Consider the following 21846-nt stretch of genomic DNA (forward strand, 5'->3'; position numbering starts at 1 on the left):
GCACCTTAATCCAAAAAAAAAACTAACACATTGAATGGGATGTCATTATCTTTGAGAATTTCCTCAAGGAGCAAACTCGGGCTTATCATAAGCTTAAGCTCGGCTTAACTCACCATGAGCTCGAGCTAGGCTTCTGCCTTTAGCCCTTAATCAAAGGTGAACCATATATCTGAACCATGGGCTGAATCGTGGTGATCAAAACCATTCTTTAGAAAAAAAGTTTTCCATGACCAACATCGCCCCAAGACCAATTGTCTCCAAATGCCATTATTCTCAGTTAATAGCAACGATACGAACGTGAATTAACAATTAAAACAATTGAAGCACATCAAACGAGATATGAATAAAGGTTTACTTGTGTTCTTTGAGTTTCAATCGTGCACTTATATAATTTTTTTTTATATTTACTTTGAGAAACCGCCCCAAAATCAGACACCTAGTCGCACTGGCTCTGCGTGTCATGCCTACGGTCACTGTCCGGTAAAACTCCCCGGGAGTCGCCACGCTTGCGCTTATGTAGTTATATGTTGAACTTGAATGTCATGTTAATGCTTTAGTCCTCAAAAGTCTTTTTTTTAAATGCGGTCCTCTAAAGTCATTCATTTTAAACAATAGTTTGTTCGATTGAAATTAGGCTGCTTCATCTATGTTTTCAGATCAGATATCTTGGCAAGAGGTGAGTATAAACTGCAATCCACCTGAGCTAGACACAAGGTTGGTCAGAGAGAGAGAGAGAGAGAGAGATTTCCCAACACCAAATGAAAAGAGGAAAGATGGGATATTCAGCAATATGGATGTCAATGTTCCAGTTTCAGTGTTCCCTTGAAGCTCTTTGTCAGCCAGATAGCCGTCTCCCTAGGAGAAACCTTGCCCGGTCCAAAAGGCTTCAGCAGTATCCCCAACTCTGCAAACCTTTCCTGCTGCAGCAGCCGTGCGCTGAACTCTAGGAGCCCTTCGAGCGCTTCGGCCCTCTGCTGGTATGACCTGGTGTTGAAACGCTGGTTTTGCGAATCCATCAAAACCTGGCTAGCACACACTCCCACTTCATCACCATCAACCGATCCTATGCAGCATGAGCTGTGCCTTATCACATTCATAACCTCATTGGATCCAGTTTTCCCGGTCCTCCCATGTATCCTGATCGTCCGCTTTTCCTGTGTCATAGACAGATCAGCTAAGTTTGATAAGGTTCCCTGCATGGCAGAGCTTGTTGGTTTTGCATATTTGTTATTCTGAGGCTTGGTAAAGAGAGACTCTTCAGTGCATCCTAATGGGAACTCTGCAATCTTGTCGATTCGAGGTGCATTGACGGAGACATCAGGCGAGTCCACAAGATGCAGAAGGCTGATATTGTGCATGACTGGTTGGCATGTCTTGACAACTCTGGTCGCAGGCGACCCCGGAACAGCAGATGCTCGTGGAGTAATGTATGTATGCCGGATTCTTGGTGTTGCAGCACCATTGTGGATGCAAGGTGTCTGAGCGGTTCTTGTGGGTAGTGGCAGTGATGCCCTGCGAGTGGGCCTACCGGATTGATCACCTGGAGTTCGCCCTGTAGGAAGCTTTGATGGCTTCATATAGGAAAAAAAGAGTCAATTGCAACCTATGTCACAAGGACATGCCATTCTTGTGTAATTTTCCATTAGAAATAGTATATAAGAGGATATGACCCAACAATAAATTAGAGAATTCCTATAACATAGATTGCAACCATTCATTCAGGCCAACTCCCAACACTGAGCACCATGAAACCCAGGCAGAGTCAAAAGTGCTGGGCCCAGCTAAGCATTTGCTTGATAGTAGAAAAATAAGGTGAAGAACCATACGAGCTTACCGATTCACGATTCAAGCCACTTCTTGAGATCTTTGACAATGACAATCTCTGCGGTGTACAGCAAGCTTTAGCAGGTGTTTTGGGGTGCATTGAGTGAGTTGATCTAGGTGTTGCTGCAACATGGGAGCCGTTCTCATATAGAGGTTTTCTAGTGTTGGTATCTTCAGCATGGCTACAGGCATCTGATAACCCACTCACTCCATGCTTCACAAAGCTGGGACTACTGTATACTTTTCTCTTGGCAAACATCCTATCTTGCTCACTATCTGGATCACAAGGTCTCAAAAGTTTTTCATCGCTGAATGATCGCCTCCTCCCTTCATGGTAGGGAGGAATATATTTATCTTCTACGCCAGATAACCTAGAACTATTAATGCAATCAAAATGAGAACATGTTTCTGGATAGTGATCACCACACCAGACCATCTTTCCTGCTTTAACCACACCATACACATTGTCTGCATCTTCCAGATTACTTGGACATGTTGCGCCATATCTAGGTGGGTGCCATGGAAGAGAAGAGCGCATCTGGTTGGACTTGAGATGGATCTTGAGGACATAAGGCTGAAGAACTGGGTGCCTCAGAAGATCTGCAGCCTGATAAGTCAAGTGGTGTTAAAATCAAAGTCTGATTCCTGGATTTGAGGTCATTGGTCAGGACCAAAGTAGTGCATAGAGGGTTTCAGCTAGCGATCAGAAATTAGAAAAGCAAATAAAGAAGATACAAGCAAATGAATCATTTATAAAATTCACTTGGATTAGTGTTTGGATAGCTAATTAGCTGATCTTGAATCTTCTTTTGCATCAGCAAAAGTGATCACGTTCGTTTGGTCATCAGTTGTTTGGGCAACTTTAAGAAATTTGGAGTTCTGGGACATCAAAGCTGCTGCCACAGAGACCAAAAGAGACGAAAGTGAGCTTCACTTTCCCTTTCTTTGCAGGGAAAACAGAGGGACTTTGTCTCTTGGACGTGATTGGAGGTCATGTCAACAAGACTGTTCATCCCTGTGCCAAATATTCTTGTGCATGGACATGACTAAACATAACATTAAACATCTTTTATGTAAGAAAGAAAATGATCCTGGAAAGTTGCATTCAGTACATACACTTGGCCTGTACTCCGGGCTTTTTCTCAGCATGCTTTTTACGAGGCCCCTACTGCAAACAGAAAAATGTATCAGGTACAAGCACAAGAGTTGCCATATCATCCAGATGAATTACAAAATTCTGGAGAAAAAGAAAAAGATTAACTAAAACTTGCCAGTTTTCCGACATTCTTCCAAAAGACAGAAAATATCATTTACTTGCAGAATTTTCACATTTTAAATATTTAGATGATCATATTTATAACAGTTTATGTCCATGGGTGATTGCCTATCAATATGTGGCAAAATTTGGAGGCAAGAGAAGCAACATGTAACTGAATGCAAGAAAAAAATAAAATTGAAGACAAAAAGGAATTATGAAATGATCAATGGTTTTTCAGTTTAACATGTCCAATTACTCTAAAGCGTGAAACCTCATATCGACACTTCAGAACACAAGAACATGATACCTAGAACTGAGACTCCTAACAAAGCTCAATGTGTTGAATGGATAAAGTGAGCTATATGAAATATTTAAGCATCCATCATGTAAACTAAAGTTGCACTTATTTTCTCTGCTGTGACGTTTTCAAGGAGCATCCATCACGAACTAAATTTGCATTTAGTTTTACCACTGTGACATCCACTTTCAAGTTTAACAATGACAACTATTGACATGAGCACTAGAGGCATGAGACTTACAATGCGCCAGAATACATGGTTGGAAGGGGAGCCACAATAGACTTGTTTATTTTATTGATTAGTGCTTGCATATCCTGAAGGGAAAAAATGTCAATTTAAACTGCCGATTAGCTAAGCTGCAATATATGCCATAGACACAAAATATGCCCAAAAAACATACAGTGCTAGAAATGCAAAATCATGAACATGGGGGCGTAAGAAAGAAAATATATGAGGGTGATAATATAATGAGCATAGAGAAAAATTATGAAGATATTCCTACAAGGATGATAAAATTAAGCAAGTACAGAACAAATAAAAGATAGGTATTTTAATTTCTTTTATGCATATTCATTTAGTCTATTTTGTACTTGAGAGAAACCTTAGGCCCGGGCCATCATGTACAATATGTAGGCCATGTTGGTAAAACGAGAAGAACTAACTGATCTTTACAACCATAAAATGTTCAGGAATAAATCTATAGTCGTTGATAATGGCTGCTGATCTTGACTGGGACCTTGTCATTTTCCACATAAATAAGATGATGATGAAGACGAACATATGGGAACCATGACACTGTCAATATACAGAATACCTTTTTCTATCTATCTCACGACTGGCAAGTAGCCTTGCCAACAACACATCCCATATAGATCCTTGCAGACAAGGTTATACTGCAGTGTTAACGGAACAAAAATCTGTTGAATGAAATAACTGAAAAACTTAGGTGGTTACTTTTGAATGGAGTGACCAATTAGGTAGCTTCTTGTAAGTTTCTCTATGACAGGCGTGAACTTGCACTTTTCTCTTTCAAATATACCTTACACATTTTTATTTTTCAATATACCTTACTTATAATACATCCCACAGTATTATAATGAACCTTTTAGCTTTTACAGTTTTTTTGAATTTTTTTCATATGTATCACATAAAATAAATTTTTGGCTCACTTTCGAGATACCAATCCTTGCCATTACATACATTTTAGAAAACTTTCGTTTACTTAACACATAACACAAGAGTCCTTCCCTATAAGTTTTTTTCCAGAATCCACCAAGAGAGAAAGGAAACATGCCATCCAAAAAAATTTGAACACAGATAAAATAGACTTACAAATGCTTTAAAAGCAGGCCTGTGAGCAGTCATCTCATACATGCAGCATCCTAGAAGCATTTGTAATAACAACTTGTATAAGGAAATGACGTGGACATGAAGGAAAACCCAAGGAATCTGAAGAAATAATAAGTCAAAAGATACCTAGTGACCAAATATCAGACTTGGTGCCATATGGAATATCAGCAAGAAGCTCAGGGCACATGTAGCTGGGAGTTCCAACAACCTACAGATTAAGCACAAAAGTAGAGAGAGAAAAACAAAGTATTAGGCAAGTGTTAAAAAGGAGGCTTCTATTTGCTTGATATAATTAAACAATGATACACATGTAGCTTTGATATCTAAAAAAAATCAATTTTTATTACACTTCAAACAAGGGATGCCTTTATTGGATGAAGCAACTCATTAAGGCAAATGATGAATGGGTAGGCAAATTGTAATTTCAACAGATGTTAAACAGATATCGAAATTGCAGATATATTGAGAAGTTTTATCCAGTCAAGGATACTTACAGAAGAGGCAAGTTCATCAGAAGTCAACATTTTAGCAAGTCCAAAATCGCCTGCACCCAAAATTTATGTAAGTGGCACAGATCATGCATGCATCTACATGAATACCTGTATATTAATAAGACTAGCAACACACTGATAAGAAGGGATACCTAACCGTATGTCTTGATCCTTCGTTAAAAATATATTTGAGCACTGAACCAATTATGCAACACTATCAGTAACATCTTGACATCTCCAATATCCACCACCACCTACAGAATTAAAAGACTACCAACAAGATGGTCAGGAATTTTCAGTACCTTCACATCGCGATGAAGTATGTGATTTGAGTGCAAGTAGTCAAGTGCCATAAGAAGTTGTGTGAGCCATTTGCAGAGTTTCTGTTGAAGATCAAAAAACTAGTAAGAAAAGCTCCACACATTTTTTTTTCTAAAATTAGATCAAACCAAACAAATAAATCCAGCATAAACCATATATGATGCCAAACTGAACTACCTCTTCTGGAAAATGAACTCTATTTGCCTTCTTGATAGCCACTGCCCTAAATAAGTAAAATAAACAGATTAAAGGGAACTTGATCCATCAAAGCAGCTCAATTTAATGGAAATAGAAAAACATGATGTCAGTAAGAAAGAACGTACATGTCTCCACCCTCACAGTAACCTATAATGATGCACACATAGCAACCCTGAGAGAAAAGGAAGCATCATGGTATTAATTGAATTTAGTGATTAGCGTATATAATTTCAGTTTGCATACAGATGACAAATAAAAGTTCAGTTCAATAGAAAGGAGTACACGAACAATCAATAAAGATGCATGAACAACCAGAGTAAAAGGAAAAATATGGGTTTAAAGTTTAATCTTTTAAAATATCTCATATGACTGAAGAGAGAAATTCCAACACATGGCAGCTTATCATTTATCAATGACAATCCATGTCAAATACAAAAAGACATCTGTTTTTATCACTAGTTCGGCCAAGCAAGAATTACATATTTTATTTATGTCACAGATTAAGGTAAGAAGTGATATGTGATTAAAGTAATTAAAGAGTCATGAAAACGACAGTGGTGCTACCACATTTGGAATGTCAAGTGTACTTTGAGAACTAACAAGACAGATGCATTAAAAATGCCTAAAAAATCACCTTGAATTCTGGTTTGAACATAATTGAAGAGAATGTAGTATGGAAAGCGGGCATATGCAGCTCAATTGAATTCTGGTTTGATCCATGGGCTGGCCAATAACCCCTCATAAGTCTACTTGTGAAATCATGAGAGTATCTTCACAAATCTTTGAGACATGTTTCCTTGCATCATATATTAATTGTGCATGAAAGCATTTTGCATTATCTTTCTAAGATTGATTTGCAGGTTTCTAATGATCTGATCCAGGTGTGTTCAAACCTAACCATCTCAGGAACGGATATTTTGGAATGGGCATTCAGCAGTGATTTTAACCCTCATGCTGCGATGGAGTTTGTTAGCTCAAAAGGCAATAAGTCCCCGCTTCACAATCTGATTTGGGCCAGACACCATTCTCTAAGAGCCACGATGATGCTAAGAATTGCTTTGGCGGAGAGGCTATTCACTCAGGATAGAATGCAAAGGTTCGGCATCCAAATAGCAAATAGATGCTATCTTTGTTCTTGTGATGTAGAAACATGTTCCCACTTATTTCTAAAGCGCAAGACCACAAAGAGGATTTGGAAAATGGTAGTGAGGCTATTTGGAACTTGGCTGAGGAGGGGCGCCAATCTGCAGGATGCTCTCAGGAGATGGAGTCGTGAAATTTCCTAACAAATATCATAAGGCAAGAGTGGATCATTGCCTTAAGGCTGACAGTAAATTTGGACTCTTGAGTCTTGATTATGCATTAAGATTGGAAATCAGACAAGAGATTCAATAAATGAGACAGCCAGACTGAAAATTTTAAAATCTATGATATATATATATATATATATATATATATATATATATATATATTCAGTTGGTTGTGAGAAAGATTTGGGAGATCAGAAATTTAATCATCTTTGAAAATAAATGGTTTTCCCCAGATTTGTTAATGTTGAAGTTTTAAACAACGTGCGTGAAGGTATCCTTCCTATTCTTCAAGGAACAGACCATGACATCAAGCTCAATTGGATCTAATGCTGGCAGATGAAGACCAGCTCCAATGGGATGCATATCGGTATTAGTTTACAGTTATTGTAAGCCTCCCTGGGTAATTGGTTATGCAGTCAGGTAATTCGGGTTCAAATTGGGTTGGATGGTGAGATCTGACAGTCAGCTGCATAAGGAGTGGCGATGATGGACTGAAATCCTCGAGGATATCAAGGCAAACAAGGTGAGGATTGAATTATCCAGGTGTGATGTGGTTAGTGCGAAATCTCAAGCTCTTCATGGTCAAGATTTTCGTGTAAAAGCGGACAGAGTGACGGTTCAAAGATTTGCTAGCTTTGATATGTTTCAATGTGTTTGGGTTCCCAAAAAATGTAATTACGTTCCTAGGAAATTAGCCAAATTAGGAAGCATGGGATTTGATAGATGCTGGAAGGATAAACCACCTGACTGGTATCCTTTGAATGTTTAAAACTTTAACCTGTATGAAGTTGTAACTCATTTGTAATTTAGTTGGGGTCTGCCTAACCCTATCTTGACAACCAAAACAAAAAAATGCCTAAAAATTTCCACATGGCAGCAGAAAATTATGGGAAGTTTTGTCTCAACTGTGTTGCAGTCAACCTGGTTAATGTATATTAATTTGTTAATGCATAAAAGACTGTTGTATGAGGTATATTATTGCCAATTTTGGAACAGTTGATTAAAGATTCCATCCTGATATGGCAATAGGCTTCCAAAACAAAATCTTTCAAACAGTCTTCCACAATATCTATCTTCAACAACAATTTGACCATACCATACACTATACCCTCACTTCATCCTAAAACCACAGTATAGTAACCTACTTTCTAAAGTATTCAATGCTAAGCAGTTCTCATTGAGGTGCTTCGATCAGGGAATAACTAGGAAGACACACAAGGTGACTTTGTGAGTATGCAAACTTGTTATTCTCTAACAGTGTCAACTGTCAAGCTAACCAATCATCATAGCATAGATCAAGGTACAGCATTTGTCAAGCACATTAGTTTGTGGATTTAGCTCATATGCTAGTTGCAAACAGACAGAAAACTTTCACAAAATGAATATGGGAAAAACTGCAGTACTATATATTCATTTTAATGGACAATTGTATGTTGATTTACACAATCATGGTAGTAAATGAACTATAGAATCTGAACAGATACTGACCTTCTCCACCCAAGAATCTTTATATTCCACAATATATGGATTTTGGACTCGTGAAATAAGCTCCATCTACAAGTATCAATAAATTAATTAGCATGTCTTACAAAAAAAACTCACAAAAATTCACTTAACATTTGCTGACATGTTCTCAATGTCTTGAGACACAGACATGACCGAAAAAACAGCAGAACAAAGGTCTCTGGTTAAAATTGCAACATTAAAAGTTAAGATGCACGAAGAATAACATGTGACAACCCTGGTACAGGTGTAAATGGCAAGACTGGGTCAGAGGTCCAACTGAGTCCATTTGGCCTGGTCTTGGGCACCATAAAGTCATACAAAATTTGATTAGGTAACCAGATAAAGGGGTCTCCAAACCTGAATGGAAAGTGTCTAATTCAATAATGACATCAAATAAGATTTATATACACACAAATGTCAGATTCAATAAAGTCACTTATAGAAACAAGTGAAATTTTTGAGGGAAACATCCCAGCATGAGCAGAGTCCAAAATTTCACAGAGATCCAACACAGGTAAATTCTGTTACATCAGATGTTCAATTGTGCCTAGATTGGAGAGAAAAATCCTTTGTTTTTACATCCCCATCCTGGAGATTAGAGGCTAAGGAAAAACAAGATTGGTTATTTCATTTGTAGTAACTCAATCTTTAAACAAATATTATCTAATCAAATTCGGTCGTGTGGATAATTTCTAGCACAGCTATTAACAATTCTTGAGTGCAGAGCAGAGAGAGATGATACTATCCACACAGATTTCTAAAAGAACAAAGTAAACAAATATCTCGTATGGCCTCTTGAAGGAACCACATCTAAAGCAAATGATAACTGAAAAAGTTTTTACAGAATACAGAGTGAATTGTCTCAAGGCATCACCACTAAAAATTATTGGAATTAACTAATCCTGGAGTGCCAAATTCAAGTTCAGGAATCTGCAATTGGTGATCCACAACCAAAACATTCTTTTCTTTTCAGTATTCTCATGGTGCAGCCAGTGAAAACATCAACTTCCAGACTCGAACAATTCCAGTAACACTGCTGCTAAAACAAGAACCCACCTCTTGGTGTGCAGACCTCCGGCAGCGATCTGTCTGACGAGCAAGGCGGATTTTCTTCAATACATATCTTTAGAAATTAAAAAAATAAAATGAAATAAAATGTTATACATGCCTCTGAATCAAATGTAGAGAAGAAAAATTACAAACTTAACATCGGACAAGCTGTAGGTCTTACTTCTTTTTCTCTTGCTTATGCCTCACAAGGAGCGCAGAACCAAAGGCCCCCTTACCAATCTGCTCCAGCACCTCATACTGCTCCATTTTTTCTTAAATCCAGGCAGTTCCACAAACTTCAGATAGTCTAACCCTGCCAAAAGACAGCCAGGAAGAATAGCTCAAAAAAATATACAAGAGGAAAAACTTAATTCTAAAGAACACATATAACAATGCACACATCAATCTAGAAAACATAAATGGGAAAATAGAGAAAGAATGTAAACAAAATCAAGAGCAAGAGATTTAGAAACCAAAACATTTATCAGATTCAAAGGCCTAAACTGAAAACCAGAAAACCTTAATTAATATATTTGCATAAAGTTAACAGGGGAAAAAAGCAATTCAAAATGCAGAAACTGTCCTCATAGTTTATGCTAAAAAACAGATGAACTGGTTCAGGAGGCATGCAAAAGCAATGCCGGCATTCAAAGAAAAAGAAGGGAATAACCGCCCAAAACATGTCAAAGCAAACAAAAACATCATCATACTCAAACAATGCCAACGTTTAGCTCGAAGAAAAGACTGCAACATAAAAGAACAAATCATTGAATACACTGAAAGTGGTAAAAACAAGGGGAAAAAACGAAAGACCAATCAGTAAGAAAAACAATGTAGAAGCTGCCAAGACATCAAAAGTTACTGTTTTGCTTTCCTGAAAAAATAAAAATCATAAACTTTTCATAAACGAGTATCAAAAACCTTACTTCCTTTGCTTTCGCCCCTTTCTCAAAACGCACAAAAACGAGAGAACATTAAAACGAGTTTCTTCACAAATTTCCCGGGCCACTAAAGTTCCTGTTTTACTTCCTGTCACTCAATAATTACTGTTTGTAAACGGCCTAAAAGTACATTTTCTAGATTAAGTCAGGGCATTAAAATTCCGGCAGAGGAAGAAGATGAGTGCAATAATATCAATGAACGTGGAAAATTAACCAACAAAAAAGAAAGAGATGCAAATATATTGCTACAAAACAGAGTAACCATCTATTGATGGTGCTGATGACGCAGATAAGCAGATCAGACGACGTCCAAGGAAGGTCAAAGGTAATTGGCTTACCGTCTTCCAATCATTCTCTGTTTTCTCCATCTCAGACAGAGAGAGAGAGAGAGACGAAAGAAATTGGAGAAAAAACGAGCTAATCAACCAGAAAACGCTACAAAAATGACCGAATCAACAAGAAGAAAACACGCGAAAACGAATAAGAAAATGTAAGAGAAACAAAACTTGTCCTCGTTCCATCAACTACGAACGAGAAGCTTCTAAGAGTAGCGCGATTTCTCCTCATTCCATAAAATGTAAGAAATTCGAGCAAATGCGAAAACGAAAGAAAAACGAGATTTCTTCTCATTGCTCAAATAAAAACGAGAAAGAGAGAAAGAGCAGGAGGAGGAAGAGGCAAAAGAAGGAAATGTAACAAGAACAAGATTTATCCTTTGTTCATCAAAAAATAAGGCGGAAAGAGCAACAAATCAAGAAGAAAATGCCAGCAAAAAACAAGTTTTCCTCTCATTCCATCAAGAACACGAAAAAAGGCATAAGAATTACGAAAAAACGGACGGGGAACGATACTTCTCATTTCATCAAACACGAGAAAAAATCGCAAATATCGACACGATAAAACTAAGAAAAACGAAAAATCAAACTTCACCTGGTTCAGTCAAATTAGAAATGAACGAGAAAACGCGAAAGAAAACGAGACGAGAGAATCAACAAGAAACTAAACAAGAGAAGCGAAACTCCTCTTCTCATCAAAACGCAGCAAAGAAACGAACAAAATCAGGAAGAGAATGCTAGCGAGGCAGAATCCGAGCTGGTACGGAGATCGCAACGAACGCGTACGGAGATCGCGAGAAGAAAACAAGAGAGACAGAAAAGACGGAGAAAGAAGGGGCAAAGGATCACGAGATCACGATCTCCGCGCAAGCATCCAAACGGTAACCAGGAAAAGACCGTACTACCTGCGCCCTCGGATCCGATGGAACCGGTAATCCCTCCGCTCGTCGACGCGAAATCGCAAACTCTCGACTCTTGCAGAGCGAAGAAGACCGAACCTCTCCCATTCGTCTTCTTCTTCCTTCCTTCAGAGAAAAGAGACAGAGCGGCAAAGAACCAGAAGCAAAGAGCGAGTTCAAACTTCAAACTGTCCACTTTGCCTTCCTTTTATCGTTCCGCTTTCCATCTTTATCTTTCGCAGTCAGTAATCTCGTTTTCGCTTTTTTATCGTGAAAATAATGATCGCGATTAAAATTTGGGATGCTTGAAAATCAAGTTCTACCAATAGTTTACTGCCACGTTTGGAGCGTGAGGTTATTCCCCAACACTCCCTTCGCTGAAGCCCACTAGGTTGTTCACATTCTGGCTTGATCTCTAGATATTAATTATTTTGGGATCAAAGAATTGTATTTTAGGGTGCATAGTTTGTGTTTGGATAGAGTCAAGCAACTTCCATGGATTGTTTTTACTTAAGGATGTCAACGAAAAGGATTTTATTCATACCTGACCGAATTCTATTTTTGTGTTTTTCATATTTTATCACTTTTTTAATTTTTTAAAAGACTTATATAGGCTGATGTTTTCTTGCTATTCATGGACAATTTTTTATTTTTACAATGGAATTAGACATGAGGTATTAAACATCCAACCATATTGGCTGTTCATTTTGAATTCCTTTGTTCAAATGGTAGTTCAAAATCTATAATTTGGATATTTGTGTAAGTTTTTTTCTGAAAAAAAAATATTGGATCTTGAATAATCCATGACTTATATAGCAATTGCCAAAATCAGAACTTTTAGCAATCCAAATGCAAATCTGGCTCCTTGAATTTATATAATCTTCCATATAACTGCCTTTTCCATTGATCATGTATATTTAAATGAAACTAGTCCTTCAAATGTGATCTACATGGTTCATTTAGTGGGGCTCGACCTTTGAATCATCGAATTCCTCCAATGCGCTTTGTTTTTCTTGCAATTCAAAAAATTGATGGCAAATTCATGACTTAAAAGATGCACTTTTTTTGGGTCAAAAAACATGATTAAAGGATTGATCTCTAGCCCCAAGAGGGGTTGGCTTAGCAGGGTGGGGGCTTGGCTGTTAGACAGGCAGTCAAGGCTCGATTTTCATGGACGTTGCCCTTCGGCACAAGTCAACACATACCATAGTCCCTGCGGACAGGGGTCCTAGCCTCGGAGTTTTACACTGCCGGCACGATGACGGTAGGTATGGCAGGCTGAGCCAGCGCGACCAGTTCATCGGTGCAGTTTCTTCGGGTTATAAATTCAAAAAAGGTTGATCTCTAACAAATCAACTATTGGACATTCTTATGGGGTCGGACCCAGTTAATGCAACTTGAACTTGTAAGTTTCAGCTCATTGTTACCAAATGCACATCGGCAACAAAGACATTCCCTTATGAAATTTATAGCATTTTAGAAAGTAACACATCCCCTTAAAGAAATTTATAGCTTCTTGCTTTTCTAAGGGTTTAGGTGGTAGTGTTTGGGAGAAACTGATACAAATAACTTGGAGGGATTTCAGAAGCATTCGATATGAACGGAAAATGAAACTAATCGTCTTGTATGTTTTGCAGAGCCTCTTCCAAATTACATTTTCTAGTAAAATATCTTTTATAACTGCATTTCTAGAGCACCTATAAATATTTTATATGACTTTTTAGTACATAAATATGACATTTTCTAGTAAACTATCTTTTATAACTGCATTTCTAGAGCACCTATCTTAACATAAAATAATTGTTAAAAAAAAAAGAAGCTTCCCTTCCCATTGTTTGATTGTTTTTTTTTTCATAGAGAAACGGGAACACCACCCACGAAGCCACCTGCTTCGGCATAGGCAAGGGGGTTCCCATTGTTTGTTTCAAAGAGAGGAAATTATTACTAGGAAAAAACAATTATAAATAGCATCAATAAACAGAGATGAAAAGGAAAGCAAACACATCAAATCCATGAAAATTTTCTGAAAATATCTTTCTCCTTTTTATTCAAAGTAACTCAATTTGGCTCCTTAGGATGCGTTTGCCTCACAAAGAATAGAGTTTCACATGGAAACTCACATGCAGCTCAGTCCTACGAAAAGCAATCGGGCCACACCCTCATGGAAAGTGTTCTCGTGGCCCAGCGATTCTAGGGACCACTTTTCTCGCGGAAAGAAGCAGCTGTGTTTGTGTTCGCACGGTGGTTATGCGAAAACATTTTTTTCTATGATGAGGAACCCTCCCGAGAACCGGGCCACTTAATGGACCTTTTCTCCAGTGAGGCAAACCCCGGGTTGGGCCCAAGAGCACCCTGCATATTGTTCTTAGGGGTGTCATCGGTCCACATTTACCCGGACCCAACCCGTACCAAACCCTATAATGTCTGGGTATGGTGATAAATAAGAAGACCAGATTAAGACCTGGGTCAGGACCCAAAGGCCAGATTAATACATGGATCTGGGTATAGTTTGTGAATATCAGTCTTGGGCCCAACCCGAGTTTTGATTAAGACCTGCAATTTTTCAATTTAAAAATGATAAAAATGACTCGGGGCTGATTCATGTAGTTTTTATCAGTTCCGGGTATGGTTTCTCTTATGGTGAGTCTAATTAGACTGGGGTCTGGACCTGATACCATAGCCAAAAATTGAAGCAAAGTCTGGTTCCACCTGGGTCCGAACAAAACCCGACCCGTTGACACCCCCTAATTGTTCTTGTGCGATTTCTCCAGAATCCCGCAGTTTCCTCGCGGGACAAACGCATCCTCAATGATGGAAACTGGATTTCTCCTCATGGCGTAAACGTGGCAGGACACCAGGTATGGCTTGATCTGGAGGTTTTATATAAAGTCACATGTAACCCGAGAATTTTGTTTTTACAGGAATAAAAAAAGGCCAAATCATTGTTTCAGTGACTGGACTGGTGCCTGACGCGGTACACTTTTGTGCCTGGGAATGCCGACCAAATCGCCCCATTATCGCTGCGACTCTGTCACGAGCCCCAAAATAAAGCATCAGGATACTACCCAAACAGCCCTTGTCCTCGGTCCCAAATGACAAGGACAATTTCTTCCAGAAGCAAAGCAGAGTCGGCCCTAGCGACTCGGTAAGAAAACGAGTAGGTTTGGTTAGGGACAGCTTGACCCGATACTTTTTTGTCAAGTTTCTGAAAACTGGTCGGGTTTTAAATCCTTGTATTATATGGATCTCACGGTGAATTTTGGATTAGGTTGCCATTTATTTAGTTAGTTTATAAGAAAATGGGTAAAATTTAGGGCACGTTTGAAAGCAAGAAATTTTCACAAAGGATAATAAGATTTTGCTTATGAGAAGTTTTGATAACATTACTTTTTTAAATGAATTTTTTTTACTTGTTTGTATAGCATGAGAAAAATAGAACAAAAAATGTGAGAAAAATAAGAGAGAGAGAGGAGGGTGGTCGATCAGACATGAAAATGGTGATGGGTAGGAGGAAGATGAAGATGACGGAAGCTCTCTTTGTAACAGCCCACTGGATGAGATGTGTTGCGGGTGAATAGTTGCAATAGTCAAAAAAAAATTTTGATAGAAAACATTCTCATCCCACGGGTGGACTGATTTTTCTTATAAAAAATCACACTATTTAGAAAAACTTTCCTTTCAATTTTTTTTTTCTTGTTTGGAATGGTTGAAAAACTTGTCATTTTTTCTACTATTTTCTCGCTTCTAAATGGGACCTTATTGATTTTAGCATTTTATCTGAAAAAGTAAATTTGGTTGTCACATTGATTCCGACTCAGGTCCGAACTTTGTGTACAACTCTGATCCACATCCAGCTAGACCCACCATAAATTGTCTGAATTCGACCCAATTCCTATACACATCCCTGGGATATGACTATATCAGAGTATGGAACGGATATGGTTTGGACCAGTTATAAGTATTCTTTCTTCTTTATGGATCGGTCTATAAGTACTTGGATCAGATCCACTTGATGCTGTTTTCTATGATTTTTTATGTATAAGAATTGGACCAGATGTTGGGTTAGGTTTGGAGCCAACTTGCATATCATTGAGGCAGACTTGGGCCGAGCTCCATTTATTATCCAAAGTCTGAATCCTGCTACGAATGAGATCAGGTCAATAAATATATTTGGATTTGATAGAATTGGGTCCGATCATGGGCAGATCCAGGGAGGGCGAGGAGGGTCTCGATGGTGCCCCTCCTAAAGTTTTGAAAATCTTCATTATAAAAATTTATATTGCCCCGCTTTATATTTTAGTTTTATATTTTATTTTATTATAAAAAATGTTTGCCCCTCTTTAAGCAAAATTCTGGATATATTTTAGTTTTATATGTTATTTTATTATTAAAAAATCCCCCCCCCCTTTAAGAAAGTTTTGAAAATTTTTATTATTGTATTATAAAAATTTATATTGTCCCCTTTTTATATTTTATTTTATTATACTTTTTTTTTGCCCCCCCCTTTTTAAGCAAAATCCTGGATCCGCCACTGTGTTGGATCTAGTCCAACCTATTTAACCTTTTCCACATGAAATGATGAAAATCGATATATATATATATATATATATAGTTTTCAGCAGAATCAGGTTTGGCTCGTGTCTGGATTATGGAGTCCACTGTGATTATCTGAGTCGGGTCTTGATCCATTCTACAAAAGTCAAGAAACAAAGCTGGATCGAGCACGATCCAAAGCATATCCAAATTGTTTTCATTCCAGTTGAGTATTAATTTTCTTTTCCTCTCAAAGTTTTTATGTGTAAACGAGTTGGAACAAGGTTGTCTCTCAATCTGCAAATACCCAAATTGGGTTCTGGATCCTACGAAATTCGCTGATGTTTTGGCTTGAATTTGGATCGGATTCATTGACTGATTTTCAATTGTTGTTTAGTTCCAAAATTGCAGACTGACCCAATTGACCTGGCTAGGTTTGCCTGACCTTTTCACTAAGTGGGTCAGGTTTGGACCTACATCACTAGGTCACGAGGTCCGGCCCAATCTTGGTCAATTTCACAGACGGGTCATACGGAACAAGCAGGGGAACGAAAGAATTGAATACGGACCAGATGATGAGGTAAATCTGAAATTGAATTCGGGCCGTATATCTGAAATTTATATGGTGATACTGGATCTGTTGGAAAAAGGTGTTTCATTTTGTTTGTAAAAGTATAAATGGATCAGAATGTAGGTCCAACAAGATTTATGATCTAGACCCAAATCCAATCACATTTTAAGACCCTTGTTTGCGAAGAATCTGTCAGATCCGGATCAGTGTCATACCAAAACCGATCCATTTGCTCCCCTATCCACATGCCTGAATAGACCTGATCGGTGTCTTGATTAGGTAGAGTGGGGCGTGGGTTGGTCTCCGATTCGAAATCAAATCGGAATCGAATCCCAAATTCCGAAGCGGGTCTCAATTCCGAGGCTGGACAAGTAAGACCTTCTCTTCGTTTAATGATGATGGAAGTCAAGGGTCAAGCTGTACTTCGTTGGCGGTCTTGGAGACTAAAATTCAATGATCAAATGCCCTACATCATTTAATTTATTGACAAAAATATGCATCAAGGAAAACAAACTGTGTTCTCGTTGACGATAAAGTACAACTCTATATAGATTTTTTGAAATTTATCATGGTATTTTAGTCAAAATAGCTAAAGTAAAAGGCACATGTTGTTCGTTGAATACTTTTTGACCGTTCACGTGGATAATTAAAGTTCCGGGACACCGTTGATCACGGAATTCTCGAGGAAATCAGTCTTTTTACTAAAAAGTTGGGTATATCCAGCGAACCCATATCCAAATAAACATCTGACCCGTTTATAATCAACACTGTTTATCTTAATTTTTTTTTAAAAACCGTTTGCATGAAGTGAATGAAAGGTTGTAATTTGTAAATATAGATGAAAATCAATTTTTATATTTTACATATATGTTTTGTTTTTATTCTTTTGTAATGTTTATTGTTTTTTTTAGTCTTTTTGCTTATATTTTTGCCGATAAAAATACGAGAAGATCGTTGCAGTGATTTTCCCGTTTAAAACTTTTGTCTCACTATTTGCTTTTAAAATCTACCTATTAGGTCCTACTTGTTATATCAAACATAGATCATTGACTTTTATTTGTTTGTTCTTTAACACTAAGATCCGTACTGTCTGGTGTGTTATTTTACGAATGCTGAGTTTAGTTCTTAAAAATAATAAATACCATCAAGAAAACTCTTAAAATAATTAAAATGGAAGGTACCTGGATATAGTAAATACCATCAAGAAAGTCCTTATGCAATGGAGCTTGGCCCACATTATGCTATCCAGTGCATAATTCATTTCGGGTTTGGATCAGACCTAATCCGCTTGCAGTTTTTGAGTTACATTGGTCTGTACTCATGGAATCCAAGTTCGTTAGTAGTAGCTCGAAAATCGAATAAATTCGTTAGATATTTAGCACGAATACCTGAATATATGCTGTTAGATAATGAAGTCAGAGAACATGGGAGCGAGATCCGTGTGGCGTCCATATCCAGGAACCTACCAAATTGCACAAACACTCAATAATGCCTACCTACATACGATACGTCTTGCATGGGCGAAAGGAGGGGCCCACGTTCGTCTTTATTGATATGGCACTGCAACCCATGTGAACTCTTGGGAAGCAGCCCAAAATGGGCCGGTCCAGGTGTTGGATCTGTCTTGGGTCTTCCCATTCGGGCCCATTTTATTTTGGGTCCACACGATAAACTTAATGTGAATTAACCAGGTGCCACTTTGAACTAATAAGGTAAACCTATATTTATTTTGTGATTCAATGCCATCAGGCAAGGTTCATCACTGCCATGTCCTGGTTCAGATGGCAGTTGGAGATTTGAATCCTGCCCCATCCAATAAGTCCATTGAACATACTAGGTGAGTGTGGGCAAGAGATCCCATTGGTCAAGCTTGGATCGGGATATGGACAACTAACATCTCTAGTTGCATAGTTAATGCGATCCAACCCGATCCATAAAGGTAAAACTGAATCTGATCCGTTCTGAAGTTTTCAAGTTTTCATCTTATACCACCACGGCCCCCAAAACAACTAAAAATGCGTTGATGGTCCACTCCACACCTGATCCAAACCCACAATGCCTGGATCTAGGTACGAATCATTTGAATCCAACCCTACATCATGCCTGAGTATAGAAGGCCGGATTTTACCTATACCAGATCCAGTAAAATATGGTTTAGTCCATGCCAGGACCCATATCCAAATTCCTAGACAAAGACGGAGGTGGGGATCCGGATCCATTTGGATCTGAGCTGGGCCCCCTTAGACAAATAAATTGGGTGTACTAAATTTCACCGCATTGATAATGCCAAGCTGGCAACAAGGAATTGTGGGGGAGCAAGATCCGTTTCGAGGCAAGCAAATAGGACCCACCTGACACGGGACTGAGCTTGGTGTTAAAAAGAGGTAAGGGAGTTAGGTGTACCCATTAACTCTGAAGCCCTTATGGTCTACCTTGGTACCCTACATTCACTGGGACTAGGCGAGTAATTTGAGAGAAAGAGAGATTTTCTTAATACATTTTTTCTTTGTTCATGTTTCTTGAGAGAGAGAGAGAGAGAGAGAGAGAGAGAGAGAGAGAGAGAGAGAGAGATTTTCTTAATATATATTTTCTTTGTTCATGTTTCTTAGTGCATATTTAAACGGTGAGAGGGAGAGATTTTCTTAATATATTTATTATTTGTTCATGTTTCTTAGTGCATATTTAAACGGTGAGAGAGACAGATTGCATTATGCGGCTTCCTTAATACATTTTTTGGTGCATATTTGAGAGAGAGAGATTGCATTGTTCGGCTTCCTTAATACATTTTTTTGTTCTTAGTGCATATTTAAATGGAAGAGAGAGAGAGAGAGAGAGAGAGAGAGAGAGAGAGCATTGTTTGGCTTAATACATTTTTTTTTGTTCTTAGTGCATATTTAAATGGAAGACAGAGAGAGAGAGAGATTGCATTGTTTGGCTTCCTTAATACATTTTTTGTTCTCAGTGCATATTTAAATGTGCGTGAGAGAGAGAGAGACGAAAAAAATACAACATTACCACTTATGAAGATCAACAAAATGTTGAACCCATGAACTGAACAACAGCAAAAGCCAAAACAAATAAAAAAAAAGCAGAAGAAAAAAAAAACATCAGAAAGAGAAAGAGAGAAGCCTGCTTAAGCAACTAGGCTGGTTCCAAACTAAGATTTATTGGACAAAAAAATCTGGACCTCTTGTTACCAAGTCTAACGACTATCATTGAATCAGGCCTAGCTCAATTAGTCATGGACAAAAAAGTTATTGGTTTTGGCACATTACTTGTCAGGTATCTTGGTCTTATTGAGAATGATAACAAGTCGACGTGCACCGTTTGAATAAAAAAGAACACATAAATTAAAACGCATAAGTATCCCATAACATTGTCAAGATGGTAAAAAGTAGGGATGCAAACGGTTCCATCCAAAACAGTTAAATGCATTGGAGACTTGGATCCTGTCAGATCCGAAACAGCCAAAATTTGCAAAACCTCCATCTTGGATCCCCAACAACATTGCCTATATGGTAAAAAGTAGGTATGAAAATAGTTCGGATCCAGAACAGTTAAATACAATGGGATTCAGATCTAGATTTACCAAAATTTGCAAAACCTCGATCTTGGATCTGACCCATTTGCATCCATCTTTAAAAGGGCTGGAAAACCATGAAAACCCCCAACAACCAAAACACAGTGCTTCTCAACACTCACGATTTCATGCTCCATTATCTTAAACTAGTGTCAAAATTTTAATGAGTATTAAAAAAGAAAATGTGAAAAATGCCAATTTACTCGGTTAAATGCTACTAGAAGGCTGTTTAAATGCCTTGGATCGTAGATCCCTGGATTGGATTTGGTATGAGGTGCATGCCAGATCCATATCTTATGCAGATAAAAGATTTTTAATCCTTGGATCTGAGTTACATGTATAATCACAAATATCGCCTATATTTTGGATTTATGGTAGTTTTATCACAATAAGTTTGCAAATAAAGAAAATAAACCTTTTATAAAAGATATATATATATATATATTGAAAATATCCCTACATGTGGGATTAAAAAATCTTTAAAGGCATCCTTCAAAACCATTCTAATAGATCTTGACAATAAAGCATTAATTGAGTGCTATTTAATGTCATTTACTGCTACATTTGATAAATACAGCAAGTACTTTACAGTAGTGTGATATTCAATTATGCCACTAATACAAACTATAATATCATTTAAGAATTAATAGAAACTATCTGCATTTTTTATAAATATGATAAGTCCTTGATAATACCAGCATTCAAACATGCCATTAGTATGATATTTAATGCCATTTAAGGATTAGTAGAAGACAACTGTGCGAGTGTGTGTTTTGGGGCGAAGGAAAACCCTCCATCATCAACCGCACATTGGCAGGCCTCTGGTTGATAAAACCCTTGAGGTCCCCATACCCACCAGGGTATACACCCAGCTTTGACCTTGCAGTAAGAAATGTCCGCCATGTGTTTTGAACTCGTGACACCATGCCGACTTGGTCAAATTCACAAGTCTCCCCTACCAGATGAGCAGGGCCCTTGTGGGAAAAAAGTTTCAAGTTTAGTAATTAGTATAACATGGACCTTGGTTTAACACACACACAAATTAATCCATCACTCCTTTGGGTAATTTTTTTTTTTACTTTTAACTGTAAATGTACAAAGGTTTTTCTCGAGATTTTTCGGGAAACATACAAATTTTTAATTTATCACAAGATTTCCCCCCTGCCAAAAAATCCCAAGAATGAAATGTGTGACTATGGTTTCAGGGAGGGATTCAGATAAATGGACGTTTGGCTGCTCTGTTCCCTTGGGTCAAAATATATCTAAGATTCAGGAAACTAAAATCACCTTGAATTAAAAATTTGAGACAAAGAAAATCTGCATCCCATGCAATTCCCAAGTGCTAGGGGAATTACATATGCATAGCATGTGTGAACTTAC

General features: G+C 37.9%; 1 protein-coding gene across 1 annotated transcript; it reads right to left on the reverse strand.

The window, feature by feature from the left end:
• Positions 1-602: 602 nt before the first annotated feature.
• LOC149830624 (serine/threonine-protein kinase Nek2-like) lies at positions 603-12027 on the reverse strand. Its single transcript, XM_090015499.1, has 15 exons — positions 11789-12027; positions 9789-9920; positions 9614-9680; positions 8540-8605; positions 5867-5913; positions 5721-5766; positions 5525-5605; positions 5375-5417; positions 5226-5275; positions 4858-4939; positions 4714-4763; positions 3622-3695; positions 2941-2992; positions 1835-2431; positions 603-1571 (listed from the first exon to the last, which is right to left on the reverse strand). Exons 2-15 carry the CDS (start codon positions 9872-9874, stop codon positions 798-800), a joined length of 2115 nt encoding a protein of 704 aa, XP_089871625.1. The 5' UTR covers positions 9875-9920; positions 11789-12027; the 3' UTR covers positions 603-797.
• Between the last annotated feature and the right edge of the window lie 9819 nt (positions 12028-21846).

The sequence above is a fragment of the Nuphar pumila genome, chromosome 8, assembly GCF_984573655.1.
Source record: "Nuphar pumila chromosome 8, dmNupPumi1.hap1.1, whole genome shotgun sequence".
NCBI classification, from domain to species: Eukaryota; Viridiplantae; Streptophyta; class Magnoliopsida; order Nymphaeales; family Nymphaeaceae; genus Nuphar; species Nuphar pumila.

What these genes read in the sequence shown, in the direction of transcription:
- LOC149830624 (XM_090015499.1), bottom strand. Translation starts at nt 9,874, where the DNA reads ATGGAGCAGTATGAGGTGCTGGAGCAGATTGGTAAGGGGGCCTTTGGT. An exon ending in GAGTTCATTTTCCAGAAGAG is followed by an intron (nt 5,606 to 5,720) that starts GTAGTTCAGTTT and finishes GATCTTCAACAG; the next exon opens with AAACTCTGCAAATGGCTCAC. An exon ending in GTCTGATATTTGGTCACTAG is followed by an intron (nt 4,764 to 4,857) that starts GTATCTTTTGAC and finishes AAATGCTTCTAG; the next exon opens with GATGCTGCATGTATGAGATG.